General features: G+C 53.9%; 1 protein-coding gene and 1 pseudogene across 2 annotated transcripts; both read right to left on the bottom strand.

The window, feature by feature from the left end:
* Positions 1–6,758: 6,758 nt before the first annotated feature.
* Positions 6,759–7,371, bottom strand: LOC149279028 (18S ribosomal RNA; annotated as a pseudogene; the record flags this gene model as incomplete).
* Positions 7,372–16,538: 9,167 nt separating this feature from the next.
* On the bottom strand, positions 16,539–21,273 carry LOC149279027 (ADP-ribosylation factor 3). 2 transcript variants are annotated; one of them, XM_089501475.1, is made up of 4 exons: positions 21,126–21,273; positions 19,343–19,453; positions 17,673–17,797; positions 16,539–16,700 (listed from the first exon to the last, which is right to left on the bottom strand). In XM_089501475.1, the coding sequence occupies exons 1-4, from the start codon at positions 21,271–21,273 to the stop codon at positions 16,539–16,541; spliced, it is 546 nt and encodes a 181-aa protein (XP_089357601.1). The 2 variants fall into 2 exon arrangements, with proteins under 2 accessions (XP_089357601.1, XP_089357602.1); XM_089501476.1 differs by lacking the exon at positions 19,343–19,453.
* Between the last annotated feature and the right edge of the window lie 1,600 nt (positions 21,274–22,873).

The following is a 22,873-nucleotide window of genomic DNA, read 5'->3' as shown; positions in this document are numbered from 1 at the left end:
CATTCCACTGGCGTAACAACCTCACTCCCTGGGCTACCGAAGTCGGGAGATAGGAGCCGTGCCGAACACGCATGCTTTTCACTCTCCCGCCCATAAACCAGTCCTGTAAAAAGGGGTCTCCCCATTTCCTGAAACTGTGCACCCAGCCCGGTGTCTGGGGGTCATCTCTTCCGAGAGGCCCGAAGTTCCTTTTCAGAAAGTTAGTAGTCAGGACAACAACTGGGTTAACCATGGCCAACCCACCGTGTCGCCGGGCTAGGTACGTCACTTCCCGCTTAATGAGGTTGAGCCTGTTCCCCCACAACATGCGAAAGAACAAACCGAACACCCGCGAGTGAAGGCTACATGGCAAAAGACAGGTGTGACTGACGTACGTAAACAGGGGCAATACGTAGGTTTTAATCAGGTGAACCCTTTCTCTGTAGGTCAGTTTCCACCGGCAACACTCGTCTACCTTGCTGCAGGCCACAGCTAAACGTTCGGTCCAGTTGACCAACGAGTAGTCTCCCGGTCCGAACTTAACCCCCAAGATTTGAATTTGGTCACGGGCCACTGGGAAACCGTCGGGGAGAGGGAATTGCTTCCCCTCCTTCCCGCACCAGAAAACTACGCTCTTGTCCCGGTTAATCCGGGAGGAAGTGGCAGCAGAATAGCTCTTCATCATTTCATCCACTGTGACTGCCTCCTGTGTGTCGGACACAATCACAGAGATGTCGTCAGCGTAAGCCAGTATCCGTAAGGGCCTTCCTGGGGTTCGGGCCACTCCTCTTAAACGACTTGCATCAACCCTTCGGATGAAGGGATCTATAGCAAAGACGTACAAGAGGGGGCTGAGGGGACAGCCCTGCCTCACCCCAGATCGGATTTTAAACGGTTTGCCTCTCCATCCATTAACAAGAGTGAAGCTTTCGGCCCCTCTATATAAAGAAATCAGCCAATTGATAAGTTTTCCCGGCAAGCCATACCTGCGCAAGACTGCCCACAGATAGTAATGATCCACCCGATCAAACGCCTTCGACTGATCAAGTGCCAAGAGATACTTATCCCCATCCTCTACCCTACACCGCTCAATGGCTTCCCTGACCTCGCAGACGGCGTCAAAGACAGTTCTGCCCTTCACGGTGCAGTATTGAGAATCAGACAAGACCTCACTTGCGACCCCCTGCAAACGTTTAAAAATGATCTTCGCCAAAACCTTCCTGTCGACATTCAAGAGTGATATGGGTCGCCAGTTCCCCACATCAGCCGTGTCGACAACTCTGGGCTTAGTTAGCATAATCACTGCCGAGGATCTCATCGAAGGAGGGAGTATCCCCCTCTCCAGGCTTTCATTAAAAACTTCGGTAAGACTAGGGGCCAGGAGACCGCAGAAGGCATGATAGAATTCGGCCGTAAGACCGTCAGGGCCCGGAGATTTTTTCCTTGTCTGCTCTAATATTGTCTCTGTGACCTCCTTGACAGTGATTGGGCTAACCAACTCATCCAGCTTTCCATGATCAATCTCAGGAAGGGAAAGACCCATCAAAAAGTCGTCCGCCTGATGTCGGCAGGGTCTCCTCTGTCCGAGGAGCTCCACATAGTAATCGCGGACAACCCTCTGTATCCCCCGAGGAGTTTCCTCCAGGACACCGAGGGTGTTCCGCAGACAGGTAATGATCTTAGCAGACTCCTTCCTTTTGCAACTAAGAAAAGGATCGGGTGAGTGGTAAGCCCCATGATCCCTTTCCTTGAGCAAGGAGGCATACCTGTCATACTGGAACGTCCTCATCATGGATTTGACCCTAGAGATGTCCCCGGGATCACCTCGTTGCGACACCAGACAGTCTAACTTGCACAGGAGCCCGAGATAAGTCCTGTACTTTGAGGACTGGATGTTCTGAGAAAGAGAGCGAAATAAGGCACGGGTTCTTACCTTCACCATCTCCCACCACTCAGACTTTGTCGTGCAGAATTCCGCAACGGTGACCTGGTCATGAAAGAAGTTCTCGAAAGCCTGCTGAACCCAGCCTTCTGTCAAGATGTCAGAATTAAGTCGCCAAATCCCTTTACCTCTTAGCGGAGCCTGCGAGACATTTAACAGACAGGTAAGAATAAGGTGATCGGAGAACTCCACCGGTTTAAGCACAAGTGCCGTCACCGGAAGAGACTCCTTAACATAAATCCTATCTATCCTACTCTGGCAGTTACCTCGCTGATATGTGTAACCTGTGAGGTCTGGGTTGTGCTTAATATGCACATCTACCAAGCCTGCCTGCCTGACTATTCTAGTAAGGGCCAAAGCGTCGTATCCCGGTTTGTCTTTGCCACCTTTCCTGTCTTTGGTCCTAGTAACGGTATTAAAATCACCAGCAAAGACAATATGCCGGGACGTGTAGAGGAAAGGCTCTATCTCGTTAAACAGACGCTTCCTCTCCCACTTGGTCTGGGGGGCATAGATATTAATCAGACGGAGAGGCTGCCTGCCTACCTACACATCAAGAACTACGCACCTACCCTTCGTTATCTCAATCACCCTATTGAACGTTATGTCCACACCCTGGAACAGGATGGCAACTCCCCCGTAGCCCTCCGTGGCTAGTGAAAAAAAGGAGTGCCCCCATCTCCAGTCGCGTTTAGCTGCATGCAGGGCCCCCAGGGAGTCCAGGCAGGTTTCCTGGACAAAGATTATATGGTAGTTCTCCCTGTGCCAGTTATCATAGGCTATAAATCGGGCCCTGCACGTCTTAATACTAGCCACGTTATGAGTGGCTAAGGATAGTATGGGGAGAGTCGCCATCAAGGGTGATGAGAATGAGGAGACTTTCCCTTTTTCCGTACGTTCTCACCGTCCGAGTCTGAGGGGTACCTTTTCGCGGAGAGCCCCGCGGGCAAGGCGTCCTCCTCCGGAATCGGCACCTCTACCAACTCGCTATCCTCCACCTCTGCCAGGTGTCCTCGAGCTTCCGCGGCCCTTCCACCCTCCCCCGCCACTGTCGCCACTACCGCCGTCGCCTCTGCCGCCTCCTCGACCTCCATGCGGGTACCCCAGTCCATCAGGGCACTAAACCTGTTCTGGACTGGTATGTCCCCGCACGTCTTGCCGATAGCGGTTTCAGCGACGGCCGCCGCCGCTGATGATTTTGCGGCAGCGACAACGATGGATTTGGGTTTCGGGGCCCCGGAGCTCCCCCGTCCCGAAGGGACTTTCTCCCCCTCTAGTGTGGAGGGTGGATCCCCCCGGGAAGGGGTCTTAGCAGAGGCGGAGGATCTTACCGGACCTCTCCGAGCTGCCTCCTGAGTCGGGGTCTCCTTCCTCGGACCGACAGTCGTCCACCCCGACTCATCCCGCGTGGTTGCGGCTCGGGGTCCTGACGCCGATCGTGTGGTGATGCCTGTGGAAGGAGTACAGACAGAAATGGGGTGAGACATTCGTTGTTTTGGACGGACAAGCAACGGGTCAATGATGTTACTTACGGGGTCGGTGCCGGAGGAGGTACCTGGGGCGTCGGGTAGAGCTTTGTCCCGAGCGCCCCCCACAACTGGCCGCGGGTCTTCCTCTGCGAATTCGCCCTCTCCTTCCCAGATACTGTCCAAGTTGTGCTGGGCTTCAGGACACGCTCTGTAGGAATGACCCAACACCCCGCACAGGTTGCAACGGATAGTAGTGCACTCCTGCTTGGAGTGTCCTACAACACCGCATAGGGTGCACTTGGTGACATCACACCCTATGCTGAAATGCCGGGGCGAGCCACACTTGTGGCACACCCGGGGCTGACCGGGATAGAAGCACGATACCCGGTCAGTCCCGATGAAGAAGGAGTTGGGCATGTGCTGTAGGAGACCCCGTACCTCCTTCAGACGGATGTTGACCGTCCAGCCGCCGTTCCAGATCCCGTCCTCACAGAGAGTCTTGACCGGGGTGGTCAAGACCTCCCCGTATCTGCGGGCCCACACCAGTATGTCCGCGACGGGTATGGACTCATTCCGCACCAGGAAGTTCACCTTGCGGACCTCCTGGCGCGATATGGCCTGGACATTGAACCGGGCCCATAGGCTGTCGCCGGACTTTGGCACCCCCTCCCAAAGGGTCCAGAACCTCTCCAGACCCCTCGGGGACATGAAACTGATGTCATACTCAGGGGTGCCGCTAACGTGGATGATGGCGAAAAAGTCCGCGACCGCAAAGCCCAGGTCCTTCAGGGCCCCTACCACCCGCTTCCTATCGGGCACGGATCCCTCCGCTACGTGCAGCAGGCGGACCACGTTCCTTCTCCGCATGGGTTGCCCTGCTGGGAGTCCCGTAGCCCGCCTGCCTGGTGGTGGCACCTGAACCTTCGGGGGACCCGCCGCCCAGGCGTTAGCGGTTGCGGGTGTCGCACCTGGGGCCACCGTTGGAGTGGGCACTATGGGCACTGTGGACCCCCCCGTGGCCCCGCTACCATGCCCGCCCGTGGACCCATCGGCGGGTACCGCGGCCACCGCAGCGACCCCCTGTGTCACGGCGGGGGAAGGTGTCACCCCGGTGGGAGTCCCCCCTTCGGCCGGAGCAGGAGCCCTGACCGCAGCGGCCGCCCCCGCAGCCCGGGCCACCGCCGACCTCCCGGGGTTCTGCCCCCCAGGGTTCTTCCCCACCCTGACTATAGGGGCCATCGCGGGTGGTCCCGCGGTCCCCTGGCATACAGAATGTGTGGTGTGCGGTGCGACTTTAAGATTACCGGGGGGGGCGGCCTGTGCCGCGACGGGGGCGGAGCCAGCAACCGGCATCACGGCTGCGGGAGCCCCGGGGGTCACCGGCACCGCTGCCGGAGTGACCCCGGCGGGGACCGCAGCCGCACCCGGCACTGCCTCCATTGTAACCGCCGCGGTTTCGGCCGCGGCGCCCGGCAAAACTCCGGACAGATTATCATCTGTCCGGGGTAGTTTGGACAGGGAGCGGGCCACCCGGGTAGCGGCGGCCCCGCTCACAACAACAGCCGCCTCTGGCTGCCCTCCAGGCGAGTCCTCCGCCCGGAGTAGTGGGGACAGAGGGCGGGCCGCCCAGGTAGCGGCAGCCCCACTCGCAACGGCAGCTTCTTTTAGCTGCACTCCGGGCGATTCCTCCGCCCGGAGTAGTCTGGACAGGGGGAGGGCAGCCTGGTTAGCGGCGGCCCCGTACACGGAGGACGGCACCTCCGGGGACACCGAAGCCGCAGGAGCAGCCGGGACAACTAGGTCCACCACCACAGGGTGGATGGGACCAACTACAACGGGGGGAGCGGCCACAGAACCGCCGATCCCTCTGGAGGGACAAGGAGGCGGGCACGCCGCCGGGAGCGCCGGCACGGATCCCGCGGCAGCAGCAGCCGCCCCGGCGGCCGCCGAAGCGGTCGCCGGTGCCGCAGCCGGCCGCGGGGGTGACAAAACCCGTGCCCCGACGGGGGCCACGGAAGACGGACGGACACAGACAGGGGAACGTGAACGTACTACAGAGGGAACACACACTGGGGGTGGGGGGACAACAGGGGACATGACAACAACAGGGGACATACCGACAGGTACATCGGGGAAGGTACTCACACAAGGTCCCCGGGGCTCACCGGCCAAATGCAGACCGGCGGGGATAGTGTCCCTGGCCCTCCGACGGGAAGGGCCCGCTCTCGGATCCTCGGCAGCAGCGTCGGGGACCCGGGCCGGGAGGGATGGGAACTCCTCCTCGGACATGATGGGGGGGGTATCCCCGACGCTCTCCTCCCCGGACGATTGGATAGCGGGCCTGCTCCTGGTGGTCTTCTTTTTCCGCCTCCGTGGCGCAGCTTGGATCTTAATGTCCTCCTCCTCGTCCAATTCCTCCATTGAAAAAATCAGCGGCCTTTGTATAGCGGACTTCTCCTGGGTCCCGTCGTACTGTGGTGGTGGCGGTGGCGGTGGTGATGTAGGCGCCACCGGTTCCGGGTCCTCCGGGGTCGGTGGTACCCCCGACTCCTCCACCTCCTGCTCCCGCAGCTTCTCCTGCAGGAACCGCACGCGGTCACGGTTCTGGGCTGTGCGTCTCGCCAACTCCGCTTCTTTCTCCTTCAGGGAGACGATCCGCTCCCGTATGGGGCCGCGATGACGACTCCCCACCCTGTTGCTCTGCTGCCGGAGCTCTTTCAGCTGTCCGGCAACCTCCTCCTTCTCCTCCCCCAGGGAACGCAACTCTTGTTGGAGGTTAGCCAGGGCCTGCCTGAGGGGTTCCCCGTCTGACTCCGCAGGTACTGGGAGCCCCACCTTAGCCTTTTGGGCATAGGAAGGGCCCTGTTCCACCGCCTCCTCATCTTCAGGGTTCGTATTCACACTCGCCTCGGCGGTCTCCAAGGCCCTGGCCCCGGCGTCCCTGAGGGCGAGGGCCCGTAGATGGAGGGCCCCCAGCAACAGGAGGGAAGTCGGGTCGACCCTCAGATGGTGGGGCAGACCGACTCCCTTCTTGAGCATGGCTATTTTGGCGCTCAAGGCCGTGGTGTATGCCTCGAGCGCCTCCATGTTCCGACGCACAGCCCTGCATACGGTTCCTGCAGTCTCCCGGGATGGGAGTAGGATGCCGTCCTCCGTGTAGACCAGTTTCTCCGTGATTATGGAAATGCGGCCCCTCCACTCCTCAATGAGGGTGGAGGCCATGATGGGACCCCGGGGAGGCAGTTACCTTCCCCGGGGTAGCAAACGTCCAGCACCGAAAGTAATAAAAAGAAACCAAGTTCCACCAGCAACACAAAACCACCTCCTCTCCCCTCGCCTCCCAACTCCACAGTGAGCAGCCGACGCCCAGCCCTGATTGGAGCTGGAATTACCGCGGCTGCTGGCACCAGACTTGCCCTCCAATAGATCCTCGTTAAAGGATTTAAAGTGTACTCATTCCAATTACAGGGCCTCGAAAGAGTCCTGTATTGTTATTTTTCGTCACTACCTCCCCGAGTCGGGAGTGGGTAATTTGCGCGCCTGCTGCCTTCCTTGGATGTGGTAGCCGTTTCTCAGGCTCCCTCTCCGGAATCGAACCCTGATTCCCCGTTACCCGTGGTCACCATGGTAGGCACAGAAAGTACCATCGAAAGTTGATAGGGCAGACATCCGAATGTATCGTCGCCGTCACGGGGACGTGCGATCGGCCCGAGGTTATCTAGAGTCACCAAAGCGGCCGGCGGGGGCGAGCCCGCCGGATTGGTTTTGGTCTGATAAATGCACGCATCCCTGGGGGTCAGCGCTCGTCGGCATGTATTAGCTCTAGAATTACCACAGTTATCCAAGTAACAGATGGAGCGATCAAAGGAACCATAACTGATTTAATGAGCCATTCGCAGTTTCACTGTACCGGCCGTGTGTACTTACACGTGCATGGCTTAATCTTTGAGACAAGCATATGCTACTGGCAGGATCAACCAGGTAGCTCCCGTCGTCACGCGGGGGCCCGGCAGCGGCCGGGCCCGGACGCGGCCCCCGGCGGACCGCTCCCGCCCCGGGGGCCCGGGGCGGGAGGCGGCGGGCGCCGGGGGCGCAGCCCTCAGATCGGCTCTGCGCGGCGGGGGGACGCGGCGAGGGGGCCGCGGGGACGGAGGGAGAGCGCGCGCTCCCCCTCCCTTCGTTCGGGGCCGGGAGAAAGGACGGTGCGTGCTCCGCGGCGGGGGGAACCCGGGGTGGGACGTGGAGCGCCCACGGGTAGCCCCAACCGGCCGCGGCTTCGGGCCGCTGGGAGTCCGGGGCCGAGCAAACTCAGTCGCCTGCGAGGGGGGTCCGGCGCCCGGGGCGGCTCTCCCCCGGCCCGGGGGAGAGACCTCGGGGCCGCGGGCCGGGCCGCGGTGGGCCCGGGGGTCCGCGCCGGGAGGTGCACGGGGAGGCGGGCCGCTCGCCTGCACCAGGGGGCCCGCCGGGGACCGCCTGAGCGAGGGTTGCCTTCCCCGGCCCGGCGCGGGGCACCAGATCGGTCGTTGTCCTGGTCGTGGCGGTCGACGCCGACCGCTCACCTATATATCCGGCGGAGGGTGCCTGAGGACCCTGGCGAACCGGGAAGGAGTTCCGCGACACCACCGGGAAAACCCGGCCAGGCAGGCCGACTTCGATGGAGCGAGGGTCGGATGCGAGCAACTTGGGCGGCCGGGAACGGGTAGGACCGACAGTGCGGCACACGGGCTGGGCGGCCCGAGGTCCGGGGTGCCCCGGGGGAACCCTCGGCCGTCTACCCGGCGGCAGGTTCACGGGAGCCGGGGCCGGGCCGGGAGCCGCGGCCGGGACCGGGGCCGGGTAGGACCGCCGGTGCGGCACCCGGGCCGGGCCTCCCGAGGTCCGGGGAGCCCCTGGCGGGACCCTCGGAGGTCTGCCCCAAGGTGGGCTTCCCGGGACCCGGCCCGGGACTTGGGCGGGTAGGACCGCCGGTGCGGCACCCGGGCCGGGCCTCCCGAGGTCCGGGGAGCCCCTGGCGGGACCCTCGGAGGTCTGCCCCAAGGTGGGCTTCCCGGGACCCGGCCCGGGACTTGGGCGGGTAGGACCGCCGGTGCGGCACCCGGGCCGGGCCTCCCGAGGTCCGGGGAGCCCCTGGCGGGACCCTCGGAGGTCTGCCCCAAGGTGGGCTTCCCGGGACCCGGCCCGGGACTTGGGCGGGTAGGACCGCCGGTGCGGCACCCGGGCTGAGCACCCCGAGGTCCGGGGAGCCCCTGGCGGGACCCTCGGGGGTCTGCCCCATGGTGGTGTTCCCGGGACCCGGCCTGGGACTTGGGCGGGTTGGAACGCCGGTGCTGCACCCGGGCTGGGCACCCCGAGGTCCGGGGAGCCCCTGGCGGGACCCTCGGGGGTCTGCCCCATGGTGGTGTTCCCGGGACCCGGCCCGGGACTTGGGCGGGTTGGACCGCCGGTGCTGCACCCGGGCTGGGCACCCCGAGGTCCGGGGAGCCCCTGGCGGGACCCTCGGGGGTCTGCCCCATGGTGGTCTTCCCGGGACCCGGCCCGGGACTTGGGCGGGTTGGACCGCCGGTGCTGCACCCGGGCTGGGCACCCCGAGGTCCGGGGAGCCCCTGGCGGGACCCTCGGGGGTCTGCCCCATGGTGGTGTTCCCGGGACCCGGCCCGGGACTTGGGCGGGTAGGACCGCCTGTGCGGCACCCGGGCTGTGCCTCCCGAGGTCCGTGGAGCCCCTGGCGGGACCCTCGGAGGTCTGCCCCAAGGTGGGCTTCCCGGGACCCGGCCCGGGACTTGGGCGGGTGGGACCGCCGGTGCGGCACCCGGGCTGGGCACCCCGAGGTCCGGGGAGCCCCTGGCGGGACCCTCGGGGGTCTGCCCCAAGGTGGGCTTCACGGGACCCGGCCCGGGACTTGGCCGGGATGGACCGCCAGTGCGGCACCCGGGCCGGGCGTCCCGAGGTCCGTGGAGCCCCGGGCGGGACCCTCGGAGGTCTACCGGACGGTGGGGTTCCCGGGGCCGGGGCCGGGACCTGGCCGGCACCCGGGCTGGGCTTCCCGAGGTCGTTGGGAGCTGGCTCTCTGGAACTCGCAGCAGCTTCCCTATATATCCGGCGGAGGGTGCCTGACGTCCCTGGCGAACCGGGACGGGGTTCCACGTCACCACCGGGAAAACCCGGCAAGGCATGCCGACTTCGATGGAGCGAGGGTCGGATGCGGCAGGCAAATCCGACCTCATAGACTTCCAGGGCTTTTCAAGCAACTCGGCCTGCCAGAATGGGGGACTTAGAGCGAAAACGCCGGCCGGCCGCGAGCAACTACCGGGGCGGGTAGGACCGCGGGTGCGGCACCCGGGCTGGGCTGCACGAGGTCCGGGGAGCCCCTGGCGGGACCCTCGGGGGTCTGCCCCATGGTGGTGTTCCCGGGACCCGGCCGGGACTTGGGCGGGTTGGACCGCCGGTGCTGCACCCGGGCTGGGCACCCCGAGGTCCGGGGAGCCCCTGGCGGGACCCTCGGGGGTCTGCCCCATGGTGGTGTTCCCGGGACCCGGCCCGGGACTTGGGCGGGTTGGACCGCCGGTGCGGCACCCGGGCTGGGCACCCCGAGGTCCGGGGAGCCCCTGGCGGGACCCTCGGGGGTCTGCCCCATGGTGGTCTTCCCGGGACCCGGCCCGGGACTTGGGCGGGTAGGACCGCCGGTGCGGCACCCGGGCTGGGCACCCCGAGGTCCGGGGAGCCCCTGGCGGGACCCTCGGGGGTCTGCCCCAAGGTGGTGTTCCCGGGAGACGGCCCGGGACTTGGGCGGGTTGGACCGCCGGTGCGGCACCCGGGCCGGGCGTCCCGAGTTCCGTGGAGCCCCGGGCGGGACCTTCGGAGGTCTACCGGCCGGCACCCGGGCTGGGCTTCGCGAGGTCGTTGGGAGCCGGCTCTCTGGAACAAGCAGCAGCTTCCCTATATATCCGGCGGAGGGTGCCTGACGTCCCTGGCGAACCGGGACGGGGTTCCACGTCACCACCGGGAAAATCCGGCAAGGCATGCCGACTTCGATGGAGCGAGGGTCGGATGCGGCCGGCAAATCCGACCTCATAGACTTCCAGGGTTTTCCAAGCAACTTGGCCTGCCGCAAACAGGGACTTAGAGCGACGGCGCGAGACGGCCGCGAGTAGCTTTCGCGGCCGGGAACCGGGACTTTGGGCACAAAACAGCGGGGGTACATAGGCAGTGGACCCCCCAGCATACAATATATACACATCTAGCTATATCTCGACATCTACAGCTATATAGATATAGATATATATACATATACATATTTATACATATATATATATATACATACACATATATATACACATATATATACATATATATATATATATACACATATATATACACATATATATATATATATATATATACATATATATATACACATATATATATATATTGTGACAGAAAGCAGGGGATGATAATGGAGGGAGTGTATATATCCCCTTATATTTTGAAGGGTGGTTACCCACAATAGTTTTTACTAGCCCCAGGGAGATGCACTGTTAATATTGGAATTATTAACGTCTGTTGCTGTTATTTGTGTGTTTTGGGTCCCTGGGGTGGAGCATTTGGAGAGTAGGGCGGGCCAGTGCTCCACTCCACAGTTTATGAGCAGCCGAAGACCAGCAGGTGGGAATCCAGTCCGGAGATTATCGGATACTCTCCTAGTACTCACCTGGTTCCACTAATTAATGGGAGAGGCAGTTAAGTAGCCTCCTGGTCTCAGTGTGAGAGATCATTTGGCTCCCTGAGAGAGAGCTGCCAAAAAACACTGACTGCTGCAATTATTGCATATATTGTGTTATTTTGTTTTGTTGGAACGGATAAGCCGTCCAACTGCAGTTAGGTTGGAGTAACTTGTATTAGTTAGTGCTCACAAGAGCGAGGCTTTTTGTTTTGATTTATTTATTTTCTGTTATGCCTGTGACGAAAAATAAAAACAGGCCCAGCCTTTTATTTTACCCTCCTCGTGTCTGAGCCGTCTCTGCAGCCTGGAAGACTGTGTGTAGTAAAGATTCCCGGACAGAGTACCAAAGTGAAGGGGTATTCTGTCACATATGGTGGAGAATGCGGGTAACACACGAACAAGTCGGTAAGGTGTAAAAGAGACTAAAGAAGATATCTATCTATATCTATCTATCTATCTATCTATATAGCTACATCTATATACACGTCTATATCTATACATCTACATCCCTACATCTACGGCTCCATGCCCACAGCTCTATAGACATATCTATACATCCACCCCATCGACTTCCAGGGTTTTCCAAGCAACTTGGCCTGCCGGAAACGGGGACTTAGAGCGAAAACGCCGGACGGCCGCGAGCAACTACCGGGGCGGGTAGGACCGCCGGTGCGGCACACGGGCTGGGCCTCCCGAGGTCCGGGGAGCCCCTGGCGGGACCCTCGGGGGTCTGCCCCATGGTGGTCTTCCCGGGACCCGGCCCGGGACTTGGGCGGGTTGGACCGCCGGTGCTGCACTCGGGCTGGTCCTCAGGAAGTCCGGGGAGCCCCTGGCCTGACCCTCGGGGGTCTGCCCCATGGTGGTCTTCCCGGGACCCGGCCCGGGACTTGGGCGGGTTGGACCGCCGGTGCTGCACCCGGGCTGAGCGTCCCGAGGTCCGGGGAGCCCCTGGCGGGACCCTCGGGGGTCTGCCCCATGGTGCTCTTCCCGGGACCCGGCCCGGGACTTGGGCGGGTTGGACCTCCGGTGCTGCACCCGGGCTGAGCACACCGAGGTCCGGGGAGCCCCTGGCGGGACCCTCGGGGGTCTGCCCCATGGTGCTCTTCCCGGGACCCGGCCCGGGACTTGGGCGGGTTGGACCGCCGGTGCTGCACCCGGGCTGAGCACCCCGAGGTCCGGGGAGCCCCTGGCGGGACCCTCGGGGGTCTGCCTTAGGTGCTCTTCCCGGGACCCGGCCCGGGACTTGGGCGGGTTGGACCGCCGGTGCTGCACCCGGGCTGAGCGTCCCGAGGTCCGGGGAGCCCCTGGCGGGACCCTCGGGGGTCTGCCTTAGGTGCTCTTCCCGGGACCCGGCCCGGGACTTGGGCGGGTTGGACCGCCGGTGCTGCACCCGGGCTGAGCGTCCCGAGGTCCGGGGAGCCCCTGGCGGGACCCTCGGGGGTCTGCCCCATGGTGCTCTTCCCGGGACCCGGCCCGGGACTTGGGCGGGTTGGACCGCCGGTGCTGCACCCGGGCTGAGCGTCCCGAGGTCCGGGGAGCCCCTGGCGGGACCCTCGGGGGTCTGCCTTAGGTGCTCTTCCCGGGACCCGGCCCGGGACTTGGGCGGGTTGGACCGCCGGTGCTGCACCCGGGCTGAGCGTCCCGAGGTCCGGGGAGCCCCTGGCGGGACCCTCGGGGGTCTGCCTTAGGTGCTCTTCCCGGGACCCGGCCCGGGACTTGGGCGGGTTGGACCGCCGGTGCTGCACCCGGGCTGAGCGTTCCGAGGTCCGGGGAGCCCCTGGCGGGACCCTCGGGGGTCTGCCTTAGGTGCTCTTCACGGGACCCGGCCCGGGACTTGGGCGGGTTGGACCGCCGGTGCTGCACCCGGGCTGAGCACCCCGAGGTCCGGGGAGCCCCTGGCGGGACCCTCGGGGGTCTGCCCCATGGTGCTCTTCCCGGGACCCGGCCCGGGACTTGGGCGGGTTGGACCGCCGGTGCTGCACCCGGGCTGAGCGTCCCGAGGTCCGGGGAGCCCCTGGCGGGACCCTTGGGGGTCTGCCCCATGGTGCTCTTCCCGGGACCCGGCCCGGGACTTGGGCGGGTTGGACCGCCGGTGCGGCACCCGGGCTGGGCACCCCGAGGTCCGGGGAGCCCCTGGCGGGACCCTCGGGGGTCTGCCCCATGGTGCTCTTCCCGGGACCCGGCCCGGGACTTGGGCGGGTTGGACCGCCGGTGCGGCACCCGGGCCGGGCGTCACGAGGTCCGTGGAGCCCAGGGCGGGACCTTCGGAGGTCTACCGGCCGGGGCCGGGACCTGGCCGGCACCCGGGCTGGGCTTCGCGAGGTCGTTGGGAGCCGGCTCTCTGGAACAAGCAGCAGCTTCCCTATATATCCGGCGGAGGGTGCCTGACGTCCCTGGCGAACCGGGACGGAGTTCCTCGTCACCACCGGGAAAATCCGGCAAGGCATGCCGACTTCGATGGAGCGAGGGTCGGATGCGGCCGGCAAATCCGACCTCATTGACTTCCAGGGTTTCTCAAGCAACTTGACCTGCCAAAAACGGGGACTTAGAGCAAAACTGCCGGCCGGCCGCGATCAACTTAGGCGGCCGGGAACGGGCACTTTGGGCACATCGACATCTACAGGACACCTAAATGGATAAATCTGGATGGAATTTTCTGTCTTTTTACCTAATTTTGTGAGGATTCAGAGGGAAAATGAAAAAAACACAGATTTTTTTTTCTAATTCTTGCTACTTTTTACTAAATTTCTAATTCTAAATTTTCAGCTAATCATCCAACTATGGTATCAAAAGAAAGCTCTATCTCTCCTTGAAAAAACAATATATAGTTTATATGGGTACACTATTCACAGTAAAAGAGAATCATCGCTGAACCGACATAGCGCAAAAATGGCAAAATTTCTCCGGGATTGAAGGGGTTAAAGAATCAGTTGTTCTGTGTTGTGTTTGGGCTAAGAAAGTCATCCAAAACATCATCTGAAACTATTAAAGGATAACAATTAACCATTGAAACAATTAAAGACACAAAGCTTACATTTTTTCCCAGTGGTTTTAATTATCTTATACGTACACCTTACATTCCAAAATATACAAACAGAAAATACCCAGCTTAAACCATACTTTTCACTTTACACCACACACACAGACCAAGTTAAAGTGGGAAAGAAAAAAATACTAGTGAGAAGGAGAGCACTGGAGGAAATATCATGAATGTATAGAAAATAAGCAAGAAATAAAAGTTTGCAAATCCAACAATATTGAGAAATATCAAATCAACAATCACAGAATAAACAAAAATGGTCCCTTATATAAAAAGTCCACAAAATGGATCGTAAGAGGACAATGCCACCACAAATATAGTTTAACGCCAGTTCTTCCAAGACACTAGACCCCAGGGCTGGAAGGGAAATAGTGTAATAAACCATGAGCCCCATCACCAGCAGCCCTGTCTGGCTTAATGTTATTTCTGTGGAAAAGGGGAGATAATAACTCCAACAAATGGAATGGGTATGTCACTGAAATATAAGAAAGTAGAAAGTCCCCAAAAAACATATATTACTCCTTACCTTTGTAATACTGCTGAATGACAGAGTTACACAGACATTGGTCTTGTTAATATATGTGGTGTGGGTATAATTGACCCTGGTAGCACACATGTAAAAGCAGGTTAATGCTTATATTATATTATAAATATGAGTTTGTCTTCATGGAAGTCACAATCACATTTTACATGTTTAACAGAAAAGCTCAGAAAGTCTAAAAGCATAACCTGTGAATTAAGTGATCTTCCATTAATTCAACAATACCTGAATGTGCACAAGCAAATAAATTCCTTTTTATTCCATCCGAAAAGATTATGTGGACAGAAAAAGGTCACTTGGAAAATCTGGACCAAAACTATCATGCAAAGATGGATCAACCAAATGCCTGTCATGCTTTCTGCAAGGGCTGGTTTCTAATTGTTTAAGAATGAATCGTAGGAAAAAAGGGGGGGGGGATGCAGGCTTTGTTCATTTCACTCTATGCTAACATAGTACGTTTTAACAGAAGGTGCAGTTGCAATTACATCACAGGTCTGGATGTGCACCCAGTGATGTCACTGACAGTACAGACTGCCATAGTGACCTCACTGGGAGCTGATCCAGTCATAAATAAGGGTGGTGATGCTTTTACTTCTCGAGCACACTGTGCTCTAGGCAACCCCTTGTTTTATAATGGTAGGAGCCACAATACAACATAACCGTTGAAATTTGTTTGCATTTATTTCTCATATTTTCTCAAATGGAAAATACTGCATCTCTATGAGCACAAAAATGAAACTTTTCAAGTACATTTTACTTTTGTTTTAAGTGCCAGTTGCAATAGCAGTTCAGCCCAAAATAAGATTTTATGAATATTTGCTCAATAATTTGAAGTAAAAAGAGCTCTCTTCTCTGAATATTCATAGGATTAACTGAAATAACGTTTATGTTAAAATTATTAAAATTTAGAGACACAAACAATATCATAAAGGTTCCCTTTCTCGAAAACTGGGTCGGGGAGTATTGTATTTAATTAATCTTGTTAGCTGTTACCCAAGCATACCATTGTGGCTGGTGGGGAACTGCAAATCTCATGATGCTAAGGCATTATGTTGGATACAATAATCTTGAATGCAATATCATTTTTTTATATGGATTATGCAACGTGTGCCTAATTTCATTTTTACATTACCTTTCATATGATTTATGGTTTGCGTTTTTAAATAAGACACTGATGTAATTAAATTTGCAAAACCATTTAACCGGACTCATACTGATTTTAGAACTCCATTCTAATAATATGTTGTCTATCTACAGGACTAAGGAGTGGGGTTAGGCAAGAATAAAAATGGCTTTACACTACAAAGCCAAATACTGTAATGTTAGGAACTGGTCTTGGCAAATTCCCATCTTGAGCAGCAAATAATACAGTGTGTTAGAAATAGTGTTTCTCTGTTAAATTCACTGAAAGCACTGATAAAACTTGCATTGAAAACAAACACAAGAAGCCAAATACCTTCTGCACAGGGAAGCTTCCACAGAACATACAGACACAAAACAGCACAGCTCCCAAATCATTCCCTTTCACCGACCCTGTCTACAGGGGTGGATTACTGTGGCGTGTACTGCCATATCTCTGCAGTCCACCCCCTCCCAAAGCCTTTAAAGAAAATAAAAAAGCAAGTAACAGCAGCTGAATGAGTCAGGAGAAACACAGCACCCGATAAAAACACTCCAAACCAAAACAGCAAAGAAAGCAATTGTGGAACCAGGATAGCTGGGATACTGTGGTCTGTGCCAGAAGTCAACCCCAACCCGGTTGGGCAGGAGATGAACTTTCGGACGGAAAGGATGGGGGAGGAAAAGTCAGGTGCACGCTGGGGAGGAGGAGGTAGGGACACACTTCTTCACTTCTTGTTCTTCAGTTGGTTGGCTAGCCAGTCCAGCCCTTCGTAGAGACCATCACCACTGGTGGCACACGTAGCCTGGATGTACCAATTGCGGTGGCGCAGAGAATGCAGCCCCAATTTGTCTGTTATCTCAGCGGCATTCATAGCATTGGGCAGGTCCTGTAAAGAAAATTAGGGAGGAAACTAAGGAGCAGGTAGAGACTCTCAAGCTCATACAAAATTAACACCACTTTCTGTGACAAGTCAATCCTTCATCCCACCCCCTCTGGTTTTAGGGTTCGGCAAAGAGCTCCATTATTTCAGATGCAGGATAACCGTGTAATGACTGGTATGGGCACTGGTATTAACATGCTTCATACCACTATTTACAGTCTTGGGGCATAAAGTAACTTAAGTCCAGCAAATACTTGTAATACTTAAGACACACAGAGCATGATGATCTGTTGCTGGCAGTGTAAGCAATGAAGTAAGAATGGAATCAGTAATATGTCATGCTATAAAATTTGGGGCTCCAACAGGTGGTGTGCGAGCTACCGCTAGCTCTTTATTCACCACTGAGTAAACTTTAGAATGAACACATTCTATTCCTGGAGAAGGGAGATGGTTATATACATTTATTCTAGCAGAAGCAATCTGCACAAAGAAAGGCAACAGAATAAACGTAAAATAGTACATATAATAATAAAACGGTTTAATATATGTATCCAATACATTTTCATATAAAGTTTCCAACTCGTTCACTAGTCAGCTATAGCTCCCAATAAATGAAAGGTTAGATAACCTCCACAATAAAAATACATAATCAGTACAGTCAGTCTTCTTTAGACACTTACAGACATGTTCCCTTGTTGTAGCCCTCAAATAAAGAACTATGTCAATTAAAGATAATTTTAGCCAAGCAATCTTTGGGGGTTTTGTTAAAAAAAAAAAAAAAAGATTGGCAGAAGAGGTAAGACTAGTTAGTCACTTCACTAGCTGAACTATACATTATACAAGGCCAGCACAACCCTTGTTGTAGGAGACACATGCCAGGAATTGCCATTCATAATGAATAGTGCAGCGAAGGAGGTGAAACTCCCTTTACTGAATTTACCCGTTTGTGGATATTTTAGTTTTATACAGTAAACTCACCTGTTTGTTAGCAAAAACCAGCAGTACAGCATCCCTCAGCTCATCCTCTGCCAGCATCCTCATCAGCTCCTCACGTGCCTCATTCACTCGCTCTCTATCATTGCTGTCTACCACAAATATTAACCCTAACAGGAAAAGGGAGGAGACATTGTTCATCATTCACTTTACAGGGAGCATAGACCAGATAATGCTGGGGAAGAGAAAAGCATTAGTGATGTCACTTGTAGGAAGTTTATAGTGTTTTATTGAAGAATGTTGCATGTTAGTAAGGGGAGTGTTGATCTAAGATTTCTTGGGCAAGAAATGTTTGGTTTATTAAATAAACAGGGTTTTGTAGTGTGTTAACATACACTGTGTGTAGATTTAGAGTGATGGATTTTCCTAGAGGTAAAAATATTTATCCAGCACTATAACCTGTACCTTGCAAAAGTATTCAGGCGCCTCATAATTCTCTTGTATTACATTACAGAGTACATGTAGCATATATACATTTTGTTCTGTGTGATACTTTACATTAAAACTCAAATTCCTCATTAGGACAAATTCTTTCATCTACCGTATTTGCTTGATTATAAGACGACCCTGATTATAAGACGACCCCCCAAAATCTGAATATTAATTTAGGAAAAAAAGAAAAAGCCTGAATATAAGACGACCCTATAGGAAAAAAGTTTTACCAGTAAATGTTAATTCATGTTAACTATTTTTTTTAATAAAAGCTATGATTGAGAAAAATATTTTGTTTTTATTTCCTTTTATTTCCAACCTGCCCCCCCCCCAGTTATGCAAATCTGCCCCCAGGCTTGCCACTCTGCCCCAGAAATGCCTTATACCCCTATATGCCAATCTGGCATTTAGGGGGATAAAAGGCATATTATGGGGCAGAGTGGCATATAGGGAGGTATAAGGCATTTCAGGAGGCAGAATGGCGTATAGAGGGTTAAAAGGCATTTCTGGAGGCAAAGTGGCATTAAGGGGGTTAAAAGGCATTTCATAGAGCACCCTGCCTATAGAAATGCCTTATGCCCCCCATTTAACACCCCACACTTACCGGTGCTTCTGATTCCCCGGTGTGTACTAGTCGGGGCAGCAGGTAGACGTTGTCTGCGTCCATCGCGCAGACCTTCCCCGGCTGTCAGAGAGAATTCCCCGCACTGGAACTCTCCTCACTGACAGCCGGGGAAGGTCTGAGCGATGGACGCAGACAACCCCCGCTGCTAACCGCACCTCCTTCTGGCTGCGGCGGAAGTTGTCTATGCGAATGCGTAGACGTCTACCTGCTGCCCCGACTAGTACACACACCGGGGTGTCAGAAGCTTTGGTAAGTTTGGGGGGGCATAAGACAGGAGGATCCAGGTCCCCTACAGCACTGCTGTGGATCTGGATCTTAGTCTCATTTGAGGTCTGATTATAAGACGACCCGATTATAAGACGATGGGTCTTTTTCAGAGCATTTGCATCTGAAAAAAACCTTGTCTTATAATGGAGCAAATACGGTATATAAGATGGAGGCACAAATGGATCTGGTGTTACTGCATTTCAATGTATTCTTTGTGGTTTAGATTTACAGTATTAAAGGGACCTAAATACCTTTGCAAGGAACACACTATATATTTTTCATACTTCCCACAACAGAGAAGCTTTTCACAAAATTCACACGAGAGACGCACCCTGAGTGTTCTGGAAGTAGTGCCTCCACAGTGGCCGGATTTTGTCTTGGCCACCCACATCCCACACTGTAAAACTAATATTCTTGTATTCCACAGTCTCCACATTAAAGCCTGTTATGTAAAAAAAAGATACAGTGTTAGCCATTTCATAGACCGGTTGACTAGCTTGTAATGCGTATAGATTTTTTTAAAATTTAGGTCCAGCTACACACCGAGTTAAATGAATAATAATAATACGGCAAACTTATGCTATTCTACATAACATGAAACTGAGGGGATGAAGTAGACCTATTAATATGCCTGAAGAAGAGCCCTAGATAGTCTAAAAAACTTGCAATCCATTATACGCCAGTTAGCCAATAAAGGTATAATCTTTCCAAAATTTGCTTTCTCTCTTTCTACGGCTAACACGGTACACGTCTATACCATTAGGGAAGTGAAGAGCCTTTTAATTTAGCAATGGGCTTTTCCTTGTATTGTATGACTTCAGAGAAGTATTAGCATTCTAAATGTGGCAAACACTAGCATAAGCACAACATTATTTCTGAGAAGAGTTTTGATATCTAAATGTAATTCAGTACAGTGATAGAAGGAATTCATACAAGCTACTTGTCGCTCTGGCTCTGTAAAGCAGCCTTTTGTGATACTCTGTATTGATTTGGATAGTGTTCTCAGAAATGTCACCATAGATCTCATCTCTAGTGCTACACGAGTTAAAGCCAGCGTCCTATGAAAGTGCGGTAGATGCTGGTATTCACTTGCATCCTAAAGAAAACTACAAAGCCACAGCAGTCTCAACACATGAAGATCTTTCAATTAGCTCCTCATTTTAATACAAATCACTTCAATAATAAATTGTAGTGTATAAATTGAATATTAAATAATAATAATGGCTTACCACTTTTATAACTAAACGCAGAATTAAAATTCACAAATCTAGGCACTGATGAATGATTAAACCTTTGCCAGAATATTATTTTTCTTGATCATGTAAAATTGTGCCTCATTCATCACTTTTACCAAGAAAACTTGTCATGTGATGCAACAGCAGGAAGCAATAGGTGCATGCCATAGAAACGGATAATTATTATGACAGATCTGCTCAGGTTTACCTGCCTATGATAGTAGAGAGTACAATCAGTGTTTTGTCTAACTATGCGGCACCTGTAACTGAACTCATTCTGCGCCTATACACCATTCTTGGAAAGTTACATGGAAGTGGAACTGTAACCTTCCCAGCTTTTAGTATAACTAAACAAATCCATCAAAATTACCTACAGTCTCTTATACAAGTAATGCCATGCAGAGTTTATCACCTATGGAGTCTTTCTTTTTTTGTGGTTTTAAGAATGAGGTCTCATTTTTATAATTTATATTACAGCAAAACAGAAGCAGAATGTTCTGCCTTAAATTATTTTTGTATACAGGTTCCTTCAGGAGGGTGTAATGAAACCACGCTGCAAGAGATTAAGACTGCAAAGGTATTTGGTGTCTCCTGTAGGGGAGAGAGGAGGCAATCCTTAAACCATGGAAAAAGTACTGTGTACAAACTATTTTTGGTGGAATTGGTATTTATAACTGGGACTGGATTACCTGGCCAGTTGATAGACAGAAGCTTTGTCTAGTCACTCTCCAAACTGGAGTAGGATTTATGTTGTTTTTGTATTACTAAACACCGCACTATTTAATATGTGAAAAAATCTCAAGCAAATTGCATCCTGGTGTGTTTTTTTTTGGTGAAAAACCCGGCTATTCTGCCACAATTTATAAATAATGATCATACCTATGGTGGGGATCGTAGTCACAATCTCTCCGAGCTTCAGTTTGTACAATATGGTGGTTTTACCAGCAGCATCAAGGCCCACCATGAGTATTCGCATTTCCTTCTTCCCAATCAGGCTCTTCAATAGGTTTCCAAAGATGTTTCCCATGATTATATTTTTTCAGAGATGTTCTTGTGGGTAAGTGTAATAAATGTTTGTCTGTCAATGTAAAAAATGTGATATGTTATGCAGATATCCTAAGCTAAAACACACTATTGAAAATAAATAAATACAAAAAAAATATTTTGCGCGGAACTTTATTTATTTATTTATTTAAAACCTTCAAAAGAGGACAACTCATAGGATATGCACATTATATGTGGATTTTGAATGGAAATCACACAAATAGCAATACCTTCTAGGGCTGCAACAACGAATAGATAAAATCGATAATAATCGATTATGAAAATCGTTGTCAACGATTTTCATAATCGATTAGTTGAATCGATTTTTATCGATTTATAAAATTATGTTTTTCAGAGCAAACGCTCTGAAAAACTCCCGTCCTTCTATAATCCGATCTCAAACAGAGATCGGATTATAACTGTAGAATCCAGACCCCCCGCAAAGCTGCAGGAGACCTGGATCCTCTCTGCCACCCGGTGAGGGTCTGTGCAAAACACACAGACATCCTCCGCTTCTCCCCTCCACTTCCGCCGGGGCTTCTATTACTGAACCCGGCGTCATGTGACCTTCCGGTGCGGCTTCCATCATGGAAGCCCCAACGGAAGCGGAGGGGAGAAGCGGCTGTCTGCGCGCATCACACAGACCCCTACCAGCTGCCGGAGAGGATCCAGGTCCCGCTGCAGCGCCTGCAGGGGATTTGGATTTAAGTGGGCGATGTGCGCAACCTCCGGTACTTCATCTCGCTGCCACTTCCACCTGCCCCACCAGGGGTTAATATATCAACAGAAGAAAAACAGGACAAGTAAGCAGCACTGGGTAAGTATTATCTTTATTTTTATGCTCATTTGCCCTGTGTTTCTTCTGTTGATATATTAACCCCTGGTGGGGCAGGTAGAATTTTTGCGGGATCTATTAATTATGTGCATTTGTGGGTTTTTTTTATGTCTATAATATTTGATTTATTGTCCATATATTTATATATATTTATATTGTATTGTGTATTTTTTTTGTCTATATTTAATAAATATAAATCTAAAAAACAATTTTAGTGATGTCAGTTTTTCTTATATGGGGGGGGCATAAGACATATCAGGGGGCACAGTGGCATAAAGGGGCTATAAGGCATATCAGGGGGGACAGTGGCATAAAGGGGCTATAAGGTGTATCAGGGGGGACAGTGGCATGAAGGCGCTATAAGGTGTATCAGGGGGGACAGTGGCATAAAGGGGCTATAAGGCATATCAGGGGGGACAGTGGCATAAAGGGGCTATAAGGCATATCAGGGGGGACAGTGGCATAAAGGGGCTATAAGGTGTATCAGGGGGGACAGTGGCATGAAGGCGCTATAAGGTGTATCAGGGGGGACAGTGGCATAAAGGGGCTATAAGGCATATCAGGGGGGACAGTGGCATAAAGGGGCTATAAGGCATATCAGGGGGGACAGTGGCATAAAGGGGCTATAAGGTGTATCAGGGGGGACAGTGGCATGAAGGCGCTATAAGGTGTATCAGGGGGGACAGTGGCATGAAGGCACTATAAGGCATATCAGGGGGCACAGTGGCATCTCAGTGGCATATAGGGG

Source organism: Sceloporus occidentalis, unplaced genomic scaffold, assembly GCF_023333645.1.
Source record: "Sceloporus occidentalis isolate IW3139 unplaced genomic scaffold, rSceOcc1.0.p SCAF_175, whole genome shotgun sequence".
NCBI classification, from domain to species: Eukaryota; Metazoa; Chordata; class Lepidosauria; order Squamata; family Phrynosomatidae; genus Sceloporus; species Sceloporus occidentalis.
Note: the sequence above shows the minus strand (reverse complement) of the source record. Positions and strands in the feature narration are given on the sequence as shown.

Coding starts and splice junctions, on each gene's coding strand:
- LOC149279027 (XM_089501475.1), bottom strand. CDS start 21,273: ATGGGAAACATCTTTGGAAACCTATTGAAGAGCCTGATTGGGAAGAAG. Junction 17,798..19,342: donor CTACTTCCAGAACACTCAGG/GTGCGTCTCTCG, acceptor TTTTCCTGTTAG/GGTTAATATTTGTGGTAGAC. Junction 16,701..17,672: donor TGGTTTTTGCTAACAAACAG/GTGAGTTTACTG, acceptor TTTTCTTTACAG/GACCTGCCCAATGCTATGAA.